Raw genomic sequence first — 12,278 nt, forward strand, 5'->3', positions numbered from 1 at the left:
CTATTGGAATTCCTGGATAAAGAAACACTACCATTTGCACCCACTCCCTTTCTTTATACGAATATGACGCATATTAAGTTTGTGCCCAGGAGAAAAAGAATCTAGGCTAAAGATGGCAGAGTGTTAGACTTATGGTTGCATTTACTGTGACATTGCTATGACAGAAAGGTTGTACAGTATGTTCATAAAATAGTATACTATTTCATTTCCTTATTAGTAGTTAACTCAGAATCCTCAAAGAGTGCTGTAACATAAAGGCTAAATAAACTCTGAACCAGGAAATGCCTGATCAAGATTGCAGTGCTGACACAAACGGTAAGCAAATTATTCTTATCTCTGACCCTAATTTGCAAGATAAATAGAACAGGTCTTGCCTATTTTGATAAATGTTAATATACACTTATACTAGCAGGAAATATGTTTTTTTAAAAAAGGATTGCTGCCATTGGTTTGGCATCAAATTGTCTTCCTTCTTTCAAGCTCCTTCTCTTATTTTTTTTACTTTTTATCCCCTCAATAGAGGGATCCTTGGCTTATAAGCATGCTTCAAAATATAGGTGACTTCTAGCCACCCCAAGGACTTTGGCAACAGGTGGTGTAGGAATAGCATATGCCAGTCAAAGGTATTATTTTGAGTCAAAGATCAGCAGTAGAAATAACCGGATAACATCAACTGAATTGAAATAAGATGATTGGGAAGTTACATTTGATGTTAATCATTGTTTATTTTAGCTGCTACAAAAATAACTTTGCCTATACTGTATACAGTTAGTCCTTGATTTACAACCATAATTGAGTTGAACATTTCTGTTGCTAAGCAAGAAGTTAGAAAGTGAGTTTTGCTCCATTTTATGACCTGTCTTGTCACAGTTAAGTGAATCACCGCAGTTGTTAAGTTAGTAACACAATTGTTAAGTGAATCTGGTTTCCCGTTGACTTTGGTTATCAGAAGATTGCAAAAGATGATCACAAGAACCTGGGACGGTGCAACAGTCATGAATACTTGCCAGTTGCCAAGTGTCTGAATTTTGATCATATGACCATGGGAATGCTGTAATGGTCATAAGCATGAAAAACAATCATAAGTCCCTTTTTCTAATGCCGTTGTAACTTTGATTGGTCACTAAATGAATGGGTGTAAGTTGAGGATTACCTGTAGCAAAAGAAAAGCTTTGAAACTCGGCTTGTATTACTTCTAGGGTGTTTTTCTTCTTTTATGGGCCAACTTGAGCTACATAAAATATTTGACCTAGTGGTTTTTTTTAACCTTCATAAATCTTTAATGCTGAAAAGCTACCTATTTCACCTCTTTTGAAGTAAAAAAATTTTTTTGATAGGCTGCCAATGTCCTTTGCTGGATCTATTCATTATAAAATTTCCAGGATCCCCTGTCGTGAAAAACTACTTTTAGATATTTAAAGGAATATACCTGTTCTGGTCCATTACTTATATAGGTTAATTTTGCTTTTTGGCAAAAACCATGCAATAGGATTTCTGGTAATGTATTTCTAGTCTGTTTTGAATATGGTAATGTGCAATAAAGGTAGTCCTTGACTTATGACCACAACTGAGCCCAAAATTTCTATTGCTAAGCAAGTCAGTTGTTAAGAGAGTTGTGTCCCATTTTATGATCTTTCTGCCATGGTTTTTAAGCAAAGACTACAGCTGTTAAGTGAGTCATGTGGTCATTAAGCAAATCCACCTTCCCCCATTCAGCAGGTGAGAAGAATCACATCAGATAACTGCACAATCAGCACAGGGGCCCCACAAGGCTTGTGGTCTCCCCCCTTCTCTTCTCTCTATATACCGATGACTGCAACTCTAACGATCCATCTGTTAAATTACTGAAGTTTGCAGAGGACACAACAGTGATTGATCTCATTCAAGACAATGATGAATCCGCATACGGATGGGAGATTGAACAACTAGCCCCGTGGTGCGACCACAACAATCTGGAATTGAACACACTCAAAACAGTAGAAATGGTAGTACTATTCTATTCAATACTAGAATAGAATAGAATAGAATAGAATAGAATAGAATAGAATAGAATAGAATAGAATAGAATAGAATAGAATAGAATAGAATAGAATAGAATTTTTATTCTATTCTATTTAATAATATTTAATAATATTTAATAATATTATATTATTATACTAGACAACACAGTATCAACAGTAGAGACCTTCAAATTTCTAGGTTCTATCAGATCTCAGGACCTAACATCAAAAATATCATAAAAAAAGCACAACAAAGAATGTTCTTTCTGCGCCGACTCAGAAAGCTCAAACTGCCCAAAGAGCTGCTGATACAGTTCTACAGAGGAATTATTGAGTCCGTCATCTGCACCTCTATAACTGTCTGGTTTGGTTCTGCAACCCAACAAAACAGACACAGACTTCAGAGGATAATTAGAACTACAGAAAAAAACAATTGCTACCTACCTGCCTTCCATTGAGGACCTGTATACTGCACGAATTAAAAAGAGGGCTGTGAAAATATTTACAGACCCCTCACATCCTGGACATAAAACTGTTTCAACTCCTACCCTCAAAACGACGCTATAGAGCACTGCACACCAGAACAACTAGACACAAGAACAGTTTTTTTCCGAACACCAAGTAAGTCCCTCAACACTGTCAAACTATTTACTAAGTCTCCACTATTATTAATCTTGTCATTGTTCCTATCACCCATCTCCCCCAACTTATGACTGTAAGACTGTAACTTTGTTGCTGGTATTCTTACGATTTATATTGTTTCCTAGTATGATTTGATTGCTTATTTGTACCCTATGACTATCATTAAGTGTTGAACCTTATGATTCTTGATGAATGTATCTTTTCTTTTATGTACACCGAGAGTGTATGCAAGACCAATTCCTTGTGTGTCCAATCACACTTGGCCAATAAAGAATTCTATTCTATTCTATTCTATTCTATTCTATTCTATTCTATTCTATTCTATTCTATTCTATTGTCTTTGCTTGTTAGAAGCTCCCTAGGAAAGTTGCAAATAACAATCCCAGGACCCCTGATCATAGATACACCGATCGCCAAGCAGCCAAAGTTTGATCACATCACTGTGGAGATGCTGCTATGGACATAGGTGTGAGAATTGGTCATAAGTCACTTTTTTCAGTGCTGTTGTAACTTTGCTTATTAAATGAATGGTTATAAGTAGAGGGTTGTTCTCGCGGCATGTTTTAAGGCCAAGAAGCATACAAGAAATAACTACAGCATTAAACTGATAAGAACAGATACTACACTTAATCTTAGCCAAAAGGCCAAGAAGCGGTCACTGCCCTGCTTAGCAGGGTCTGCCACTCTCTGGATAATTGGGTTTCATTTTTCAACTACTGAATTCTTATTATTAGAAATAATGCTTCTTAATGTTCAACCATAATCTATCTTCTTGTGATTTAGATTCATGATTCTATATCCCGCAAAGTTGAACAAGCGGAGGTCCTGCCCTTTTTCTGTTTGACATTTTTTTGAAAAATCTGGAAGACCCAGAATTAAGCACAATTTGTAGAGTCTGACCAAAGCAGAATAAAGTGGAACAATTGTGTCCCATAATGTCTGCCTTACAAGGTACATTAGCCAGGCAATAGGACCAGATTAGCTAATCTATATTATGATAAAGACTACCTTAATAGATTCTTGCAAGTCTGAAAGTCCAGTTGACCTGCTGTCTCCTTTATAAACTGAGAAACTAGGGAAAGTCCCTTCTGAACCTCTTACCTTGGCCGTTATGCAGCTGCAGGCTACGCCGTCTCTTGTTGGCATAGCTCCATGATGGTGAACCTATGTCATGTGTGCCAGAGGTGGCAATCAGAGCCCTCTCTGTAGGCATGTGGGCAATCGCCAGCTGGTTTTTCTGGTTTTCGGAGTGCACATGCTCGCCGGCCAGCTGGTCTTCGCGCATGCCAGAGCACCAGAAATCTAAAGACCAGCTGGCTGGCATAGCCCGGAAACCGGAAGACCAGCATGTGCATGTGCACCAGCCAGCTGGCCTTCAGGTTTCTGGCCTCCGGTGCACGCGTTCCAGTTTCGGTACTCGGTGGTGAAAAGGTTCGCCGTCATTGGCATAGCTGTTGTTTGACATTCCCTAAGCAGCATCTTTGGGCCCAGTCTCCCATGTCATTCCCACATACCATTACATATATTTAATAAATTATATTTATATTGATGCAATCTACTCAACTTTTTGAAGTTGTTTTACAATGCTAATATTCCATTTCCAATCAATTAGTATGCTAAGTTGTCTTTCAAATGTACTCCTGCCTGGGCAGGGGGTTGGACTAGAAGGCCTTCAAGGTCTCTTCCAACTCTGTTGTTGTTGTTGTTGTTGTTGTTGTTGTTGTTGTTATTATTATTATTATTAATTATCAAGCCATTCCATGCTTGTATATTTTATTTCTGTGCCTTAAGTGAATAATTATGCCTCTGTTGAATATTATTCCTACTTTCAGACCATTTCTTTCACCTAGCAGGATTTTTTTCAATTTTATATCTATTAATTATTAATTCTGCTTTATACTAAGTATATAGTTCATAAACATTCCTTTCAAGATGTATAAGAAAAATATGAAATTATAAAAGGCCTAGGATTGAATCTTAAATAATGTTATTTGAAACGTCACTCTGGTTTGAAGAATAATAGGTAATAAATACTTTGGACTAATATTATCTAGCTTACTATATATCTACTATGTATTGTCATATGTATTGTCATGACATTTAGCCCATAAAATTAGCTTACAGATCAAAATCTCATGGGGTGCTTTGTTAAGTGTGTTGCTGAAATTGAGATAAATAGCAATTATAACTTTCCCACAAGCCAAAAAGTTGCTAGAAAGCTAAATACTTAATTGAGCAAATTAGTTGATACTTTTATGTTTGATAAACACTGTACTAACTTTAAAGTGCTTACGGATTGTTTTCTTAATTATCAATTCTAGGATGACCTTATGTACTGGGGTCAAACTGAGTTTCTTGAATCCTTCATTTCATTGTTTTTATTGAGACAATTGATATTTTCTGGTAAATAAACATTCAACCAGACTATTGTCTACTCTTTTCTCAGTATCCTCAAATGATAATCAACTGGACTTGGGAGTTTTAAGTTCATTCAAATAGAATAGGCATTCCTGGACATTAATCTATTAGTCTCAATCATAATGGAACATATTTCTTTTGGTTGAAAAAGACCAAAATAAAAAAGAACTCAAGTACATCTGCAATTTCTTTGTTACCAAACAGTCAGTCCCATAAATGAACTAAAAAGCAATAAAAATAATTATTTGCTATTCAACCATTATAATCCAAACTAGTTTACATGAGATGAGCCATCTCATCCTGGCAGTAATATGGTCACTTTTTAGAACCTTTTTGATGGAGATGCAATTTTATCTTTAGAATGCCTACTTCATTGGCATTCTACATTCATCGGCCAACCTACTTCTTGGAACACCGGAAAATTGTGGGATACACATTACCATCACCACATTGATTTGTAACTGGCTAACAAACCCTACTCAGTGTGTAGTCCTCAACAGAACTATAGTAAATCCACTTCGAGAGAGCTGGGCAGTGGGTTATCACATGATTCTATTTTAGGCCCAGTACTCTTTAACATCTTCATAAATGATTTAGATGAGGGAATAAAAAGGGAACTCATCAAATTTGCAGATGACACTAAATTAGCAGAAATAGCCAAGACCCCAGAAGACAAGCTTAAGATCCCAAAGGATTTCAACAGACTTGAACACTGGGCCCTAAATAACAAAATGAAATTCAGTGTGGATAAAAGTAAAATTTTAGACTTAGGCAAAAACAACCATTTGTACAGATACAGACTGGATAAAACTTGGCTCAATACCAATAACTGTGAGAGGGATCTTGGAATTCTACTTGACAATCACTTAAATAAGAGCCAATAGCTTGCAGCAATAGCCAAAAAAAACCAACACAGTCCTAGGCTGCATCGATAGAGGGATAAAATCAAGATCATGTGAAGTATTAATATCACTCTACAAAGTCTTAGTAAGACCACACTTAGAATACTACATCAATTTTGGTCATCACAGTATAAAAAATATGTTGAGACACTGGAAAGAGTGCAAAGAAGAGCAACAAAGATTAGAGGGCTGGAGACTAAAACTTATGAAGAACAATTGCAGGAATTGGGTATGTCTAGTCAAGTGAAAAGGAAGACATGATAGCAATAGATCCCAATATTTGAGGAGCTACCACAAACATGAGAGGATTAATTTATTTTCCAGAAGGCAAGGCAAGAAATAATGGATGGAAACTAACCAAGGAGAGAAGCAACCTAGAACTAAGAAGAAATTTCTTAACGCTGAGAACAATTAACCAGTGGAATGTCTTGCCTTCAGAAATCATGGGTGATTCATCACTGAAGGCTTTTAAGAAGAGATTGGACCGCCACTTATTTGTAATGGTATAGGGCAGGGGTCAGCAACCTACGACTCTGGAGCCACATGTGGCTCTTTTACCTCTCTGCTGCGGCTTCCTGTCACTCAAAATATGTTTCACAACCACCAATGTGCAACATTTGCCAGCATGCTATTTATTGAACTTTTCAACCCCCTGGTAGGCCAACAATGGATAAATCCAAGAAAAGAAAAGTTTCAAAAAAACCCCAGAACATAGGGGCGTGCATAAGAGCACAAAAGTGCCTACCGTTCCTGTCCTATTGTTTCTTCCCCTATGTATATATATGTTTATAGTACCTCGTTTCTCCTCATATATACGTTCATATATTATATAACCCTTTATGCAATGCTTGTATATATTGTTACGACAAATAAAAAAAATAAAAAAATAAAATAAAAACATTTAATTCAACTACATATGCTAGTTTTGTGGCTGCTCAAGAAATAGTCAGGCACAGGAAGCGTTTTTTGGCTCCCGGTGTTTTCTTTTCTGTGGGAAACAGGTCCAAATGGCCCTTTGAGTGTTTAAGGTTGCAGGTATAGGGTATCCTGTTCGAGCAGGGAGTTGGACTAGAAGACCTCTGAGGTCCCTTTCAACTCTGTTATTCTATGTTCTATTTTTTATTTTATTAGTAAAGTTTTTTTAAATTTACTATTTTTACTAGATTACAAATACTCCACAACTTTCAACATCTGTAGCTCGTCCATCAGAGTATGGATTGTGATTTGGGATATGTTTGTGGATTTTTGTTGTTGTTAATTTGCCTTTTTTTTTGCTATTTTTATACTTAATAAATATAGTTTTCATTGTATGCATCCTGGTTTCTAACTGCTGATTTGTGGCTTGTCTATGGATATTCTATATAAAAATCAACAAGACATAACTGGATGAATCTTTGAAAGTTCCCAACAGAAGCCCCCTGATTTCCGATGTTAAATAATTCCTGTATATTATTTTTCCCAAAGCATCTAGGCAATGTCATCATAGGAAAGGCTACTACATTCTCTTACCTACGTATTAACTTCATTATAGAACTATGGATCAGATATGGTTTCACACAATTCAGATGTTAACTATTAACATCTATAAAAGTAGGAAATGGGAGGTCTTTGTTTGTTTGTTTGTTTTTTAATATTTCTAAATATCACCAGCAGTCTTCGTGCTGGTTGGGGCTACTAAGAATTGTTCTGCAACATATGACGGTCTACAGATTCTTCATTTTTAGGGCACTTCAACCCACAGGTGTCAAACTCACCACCTCACATTGCCGTCACGTGACATTTCGCGACATTTTTCCTATTTGCAGAGCTGGGGTGGGCGTGGCCTGCACGTGACACATCCAGCCAGTTAGACACCCCTGCTAAAGCTTTTTTTTGGAAAGAAGAATCTTGGGAATTCTTGGGAGTTTAATGAAAGTCATATCCCCTTTTGCTGGATTACAGCTCCTAACTGTAGAAGAAAAAATCACTACCAAACTCCATTGTTCTACGGTGCAGACAGATATTCATTATTCAGGTGATATAAGCTGAACGTAGCCTTCAGGTAGTAGAATAATACTCACCAGTGAGAGTGGAGGCATCACACCAATTCTGGAACCGGCTGGAGCTTGAGTCAGATGTAACTGGATCTTTATTGAGAAGGAGGAGGGGTTGGCTGCCGTTAGAGAGGCTCCTGCCTTCTTCAGCCTCTTCTGGCCCTACTGCTTCCAGTTTGGCAGGTGTCACACAGACAATGCAGCTATCGTGCAGAAAATATAGCACTGCAGCACCTTGAATGGAGCAGGACTCAAACTATCAGAAGGCAGAATAAGAACTAAAGAATCCTGCTTTAAACAAAGAAGCTCCAAAACTTAAAATTGTTGAGCTCTAGTTGGTTCTATGCTACTTGTCCTACTTCATGAGCAAAACCAGCCCTACCATGAGTATTTCACATTGAATGAAGCAGCTGTCTGAGATGGCAGAGCTTAAATGAAAAAAGCATCAAGGACTTATTTGATATTAGCATATTTTTCATGCTGGAGGTGGAGTGAAAAATACCTTGTGGGATTGTACCTACAAATGCCAAGGTTAATCACTGGTTTTATTCAGGCAATCAGACGATTTTGCAACCACAACTGAGCTTGAAATTTCTGTTGTTAAGCGAGACAGTTGTTACGTGAATTTTGCCCTATTTTACAATCTTTCTTGCCACAATTGTTAAGTGAATCACTGCAGTTGTTAAGTTAGTAACACTGTTGTTCAGTGAATCTGGCTTCCCTATTGACTTTGCTTGCCAGAAAGTCATACAAGGTAATCACATGACCCTAGGACACTGAAACCATCAAAAATATTGCCAAGAATCTGAAAATCATAATTCATATTTTTAAGAAGTTATGTTACACATGTATTATAAACTACATTTTGCTTATATCCCGGATTGGAAAAAAATATCAGGGGAAGAGTTCTTACAAAAGCAATTAAAGTTCATGACCACAGATTTTAATAGGACAAAATGGGTTCTACCCTTTGGAATATCTTGCCCCTCTGCTGGGTCAGATCTCCTCCCAACTTCCTGATCTTCTATAAGGTCCTGAAGACCTAGTTCTGCCAGTTGGTTTGGGACCCTAATGAGGAAGTGCCATGCTGGAAATGGTTGATGGACCAGTAGCAAATCCCACCTTATCCCCTTGTACACCTTGTTCCCTCCCTCCCCATCTTTTTATGATAACTTACAATTTTATTGCTATATATGTGTGTATCATTTTATTGCTTTTAACTCTGTAAGCAGAGTTTCCTTGTGGTGAGACAGGCAGCAAATAAATTTAATAAATAATAATAATCAATTTTGATGGGGGCCAAGTAGCATTTGCTGTTCTGTGCCAGACAAACAAAATGTCTTGGGCAAGTAGTATCTCTCAAACCCCATTTCCGATCCACAGCTGGATCCAGATGTTTTAAACATCAAACCCCTCTCACCATTTATTTGGAGCCCACTCTCTCAACCCTGGTGTCATTTATATCATTTGAAACATGAAACTGAAAGTTGGACTCCTCACTCTAGTATCACATGCAACTGAAGATTGATTCAATGTGTAAAACAACACGTACCAGCTTACTTGCACCAGCTGGTCACGCAGAAGAGAGATGAACTTTGTTCCCTTGGTCACCAGGTTTCAAGGGTGTGGTGTCGTAATCTGAATCAAAAGACAGAAAATGTTGTCTTCTTTGATGAACTGCAGTCTTACCCAGCCTGGTAATCTCCATGAAAATGATCTCCCTAAAATTCTGACTCCCTCAATTCCATGCAAATCTTTGATTGCACATCTTACCTTAAGAGGTATGGCATCCATACAGCAGATTTTTCAGCCACCACAGGAGATCTGGTTAGAATTAGTGACCAATAAGTGAGAAAAAGGTTTTTAACCCTTTTCTCCCTGCCACAAATGACAATTTTTCTCCCTCTCTTAAACTTAGCAACTGCTGTTGCAGTGCTGATGCTGATGTAAAAGATCATCAATGTGCCTTTCTAACAGCGGGTTGTTGAAAGAGCTGGGACTCTAGTGTAAAACCAAAGTGCCCATATCCTCTTACAGTATTAGTTTCAGCAACATCTGATGGGAGCAGTAAACTCCAGCTAGCGAGTAAGTTTAAGCATGATAGGGCTGTGGATATTTTGGGATGTTGTGTGTTCTAGCTGTCTTGATTTTTCGGGAACATTTTTTTCCTATCTATGGTAAACCATTGCCCTTCTTTTTTGTCTTTTGAAGAGATATTACGGATGCCAAAGCCTATGGGCAAACAGTAGAATGGCTATTAAGGAAGTGGAATTCCTCCATTGTGTGGTTTCTAGATTTTAAACAGTTCCTCCATCTTGCTTCTAAATCACTTAATGGAGAGTTCCTTAGTAAAGAATTTTGCAGAAGAAGCATGGCTACTGCAGAACTACCAATCCTTGGCTTCTCTAATTAAATCAAGGATGGACAATGTAGCAAATCCCACCATTTTGTCTTGTAGTCCTTTTCCAGAAATGCCACCCTCATCACCACATTTCCCTCTAGTCCTTGAAGGCCAAACTTTGGTTTTAAAAGAAATGTGTTTTCCAAGACGCAAAAACACTGATTGTCCCTGGGTTAAATAATTCTAGGCAGAAGGAAACAGTGGGAGAAAGGGAGATAGGTTTTGGAGAACTCCTGCCAGTCAAAGCAGATGATACTTGATTGAAGGGCAAATGATCCTAACCAGCTTCCTTGTCTTTATCCAAACTAACCCAGAAAATTTGCTTGCTATTTCTAACGTTGTGCTGCAGCGGTGGGTTTCAAAATTTCTTACTACCGGTTCGGTGGGCGTGGCAGGGGAAGGATACTGCAAAATCCCCATTTCCTCCCACTCCAGGGAAAGGTTACTGCAAAATCCCCATTTCCTCCTGATCAGCTGGGACTCGGGAGGCAGAGAATAGATGGGGGCGGAGCCAGTCAGAATTTTTACTACCGGTTCCGTGGGTGTGGCTTGGTGGGCATGGCAGGGGAAAGATACTGTAAAATCTCCATTCCCTCCCCACTCCAGGAGAAGGATACTGCAAAATCCCCACTTCCTCCAGATCAGCTGGGACTCGGGAGGCAGAGAATAGATGGGTGCAGGGCCAGTCAGCATTTTTACTACCGGTTCTCCGAACTACTCAAAATTTCCGCTACCGGTTCTCCAGAACTGGTCAGAACTTGCTGAAACCCACCTCTGTTGTGCTGCTGCTAATATCTCTTCTTCAGCTCAGCCTTAAAGGAGCTAATCTACCCCCAAAATCCAAGGGATTCTTTGCATACAGATAATACTCAATATACAACCACAAATGATCCAAATGTTTCTGTTGTTAAGCAAGAGAGTTGTTAAGTGAATTTTGCACCATTTTTCAACCTTTCCCTGCCACAATTGTTAAGTGAATCGCTGCAGCTGATAATGTGGTTGCTAAGTGAATCTGGCTTCCCCATTGACTCTGCTTGTCAGAAGGTCTCAAAAGTTGATCACATGACCTCAAGACACTGCAGCTGTTATAAAAGAGTCGGCTGCCAAGTTTCTGAATTTTGATTATGTGACCATAGGAATGCTGCAATGGCGGCAAGTGTTAAAAATGGTCATAAATAGCTATTATAACTTCAAACTGTCACTAAATGGACTGTTGTAAGTTGAGGACTACCTCTACAGTTAAAGCAGGAGCATTTCTTCCATAACACGGTTGCCAAAAAGAGTTTTCTGAAAGTTCTTTAGGTTCCAGGCATTAAGAAAAACCTAAAATGGAATGCAGTACAGAAAATACTATATACCTGGCATCAGCTTGTCTAAGGCTCCATGGTTGAGATCCTGAAAACCTCAATGCTCTATAAAAGGAGATCATCAGACTTGCTTTGGGACTGTTTTGGGACTGCTTCTTTCATACTGTTCCTTTCCTAATGTTCCCTTTGATTGTATCCAATTACGTACAGTTATTACATACTTATGATTATATTTATGCTTATACATCGTATAGTTATTTCATGCTTATGCTTATATATATTTATTTGTTGTGGCAAATGAAATAAATAAATAAAAAATAAATAAAAATAAATATATATAATTACTATTCCCTTTATTCCCAATGTTCAGGCTTACAGAGATCTGGATCTACAGATCCACCAGCCCACTAACGATTTCTTTTCCGCCCTACAAAGCAAAACCTTCTACTGAAATGTGTAATGGGTTCCCTTCTGAACTATGGTGTGCTTCCTTCAATGCACATAGAAGTTTATATCTGAAAAAGTGCAATAAAATATTCTGTTTATATCTCAGAAAGTGTAAATGATGGGCAACT

General features: G+C 38.0%; 1 protein-coding gene and 1 pseudogene across 1 annotated transcript in view; both read right to left on the reverse strand.

Annotated features, from left to right (window-relative positions):
• HAP1 (huntingtin associated protein 1) overlaps positions 1-8,927 on the reverse strand; it is a 321,391-nt gene extending 312,464 nt beyond the window's left edge. The window contains exons 1-2 of the mRNA XM_058182688.1: positions 8,909-8,927; positions 8,023-8,229 (exon numbers count right to left, since the gene is read on the reverse strand). Of these exons, the coding sequence (XP_058038671.1) occupies positions 8,023-8,229; positions 8,909-8,927 (226 nt within the window). The remainder of the gene's footprint in view (positions 1-8,022; positions 8,230-8,908) is intronic.
• Positions 3,182-3,298, reverse strand: LOC131199014 (U2 spliceosomal RNA; annotated as a pseudogene).
• Positions 8,928-12,278: the final 3,351 nt, after the last annotated feature.

This window comes from Ahaetulla prasina, chromosome 4, assembly GCF_028640845.1.
Source record: "Ahaetulla prasina isolate Xishuangbanna chromosome 4, ASM2864084v1, whole genome shotgun sequence".
Lineage (NCBI taxonomy): Eukaryota > Metazoa > Chordata > Lepidosauria > Squamata > Colubridae > Ahaetulla > Ahaetulla prasina.